Below are 2,029 nucleotides of genomic sequence, written 5' to 3' on the forward strand. Positions count from 1 at the left end.
AGAGTGTCTTATGCGTGCATACTATGAGTTATATATGTAAGAGTGTCTTATGCGTGCATACTATGAGTTATATGTGTAAGAGTGTCTTATGTGTGCACTATGAGTTATATGTGTAAGAGTGTCTTGTGCGTGCATACTATGAGTTATATGTGTAAGAGTGTCTTATGCGTGCATACTATGAGTTATATGTGTAAGAGTGTCTTATGCGCACATACTATGAGTTATATGTGTAAGAGTGTCTAACTCGTATATACTATGAGTTGTACGTGTACATATATAACGATCTAGTGCACAATTACATGCAAGTCACTAACATGAAATCCGGGTTGATACTTAAAACAGGAATATGCACATCGGTAGTCACAAACCTCCATTTGTTTCATTGTCATAACGTGCGTGATACTACACCGCTGGATGCGCGCTGATCTGTTCGCAGCACAACCACACGTACCAACGTACACGTCCCTTACAGACTCATTGAACAGATAATACAACGACGCGTGCTGTCTAGGATAGTACAATGTAACCTAGCTAGTATTAATTGCAAGCAATGTTGATTACCTTTGTTGTTTACTACATTTAATAGTGATATAAAATAATATGTCACTGAATAGTTTTCTAGCAATAGGACGCTAGGGAGAAGTATATCAACACACACACACACCCCCACCCCCACACCCACACACTTGACCCCCCCCATACCTTATCCAAATCTCCCATCTGTATATACACCACCTCTGCCACCTGCCACAGCCCCCCCCCCACCAGCCATTGCAGCAGCTGAGTGTCAGACACTCGCGCACTATGACACCAACCCATGGCATACAGCTGCATGACGATATCTTGGCGCTCGTCTAGTGTGGCTGCTACACTCTCTGCGTCTGTGTAGGGCTCACAGTCTCCGGGTCCACCTGGCTGCCCCGTGGTCGCGGTGGGTGCAGGAAGAAGTTCGGTATCTGGCGACAGGCCGTTGGACAGAGCGACAGAGTTCTTACCTGAGTTATCGCCTGCGCTGATATCCACAGGGTTCTCGTCTTCATTGTCGCCGTACGTCTGTAACGCACCCACATGGTGTGTACGCGTGCGCGGGTGTGTATGTGTATGTGTGTGTGTGTGTGTTTGTGTGTTTGTATGTGTGTGTGTCTGTACATCAGCCCGTGACATACAGCGCTTATCGCACGCACACAACGAGCACAGCATCTCTCTAAACTCTCTCACGTCCAGTACAACCACCGGCGGCGCTGCCGTCAGCAGCAACATGCGCCCCAGGAACATGTGGAAGTGTATGCGCACACACGCAGGCAGCCTCACAACTCGGCCAAGTTCTTGTATATCCGGATCCACCGCTCCCATATGCCCCTCAGTCGCTTCTGATACTTCGCCCACGACTTGGCCTTGGTGTATGCCCGTACTATCTGCACCACCACACACCCTGTCCTGATATCCGTAAGCGGTTGTACTGTTGGGTGTGGTAGGGGTGTTACTGTGTTCGGACGTGTCACGTAAAGTGTTCGCACGTGCTTCATTTCGGCTCGCGTTGTGGTTGGTTGGATTGCTGAGGCTGTCAGGTGTATCGGTTTCCGTAGCCGTGTCCTTACTCAGACTGATCTTCCGGAGAATGCTGATGATCTAAAAATAGAATTTTTTAATTAATATTTTGCCAAAGACATATCACAATTGCGATCAGCTCAGTAGATGATGCAGAGACGCGAGTGCGCAGTTGTGAATGAAGGTACGTTATCGTCCACGATGAATAGTAACAGGATTTTTTTATATAGTCCATACATGTCTAAAAAGAAAATAACAAGTAAAATTTTACTTATACACACACACACACACACACGGCCACACCCATATCCACACCCACTCACACCCACTCACACCTACACGCAGACGCAGACGCAGACGCGCGCACACACACACACGCATATATATATCTATATATATATATTCTGAAAATCAACACCAAAAAATTCTCGAAAAACAAACACAGACACAGACACACGTATATGTATATATATTTATATAT

The 2,029-nt window shown here is 46.2% G+C and overlaps 1 protein-coding gene across 1 annotated transcript; it reads right to left on the minus strand.

The window, feature by feature from the left end:
* Window positions 1–360: 360 nt before the first annotated feature.
* Window positions 361–1,855, minus strand: SARC_05845 (hypothetical protein; the record flags this gene model as incomplete). Its single annotated transcript, XM_014300283.1, has 3 exons — window positions 361–402; window positions 703–1,629; window positions 1,844–1,855. 3 exons carry the CDS (start codon window positions 1,853–1,855, stop codon window positions 361–363), a joined length of 981 nt encoding a protein of 326 aa, XP_014155758.1.
* Between the last annotated feature and the right edge of the window lie 174 nt (window positions 1,856–2,029).

Source organism: Sphaeroforma arctica (genome assembly GCF_001186125.1).
Source record: "Sphaeroforma arctica JP610 unplaced genomic scaffold supercont1.391, whole genome shotgun sequence".
Classification (NCBI taxonomy): domain Eukaryota; class Ichthyosporea; order Ichthyophonida; genus Sphaeroforma; species Sphaeroforma arctica.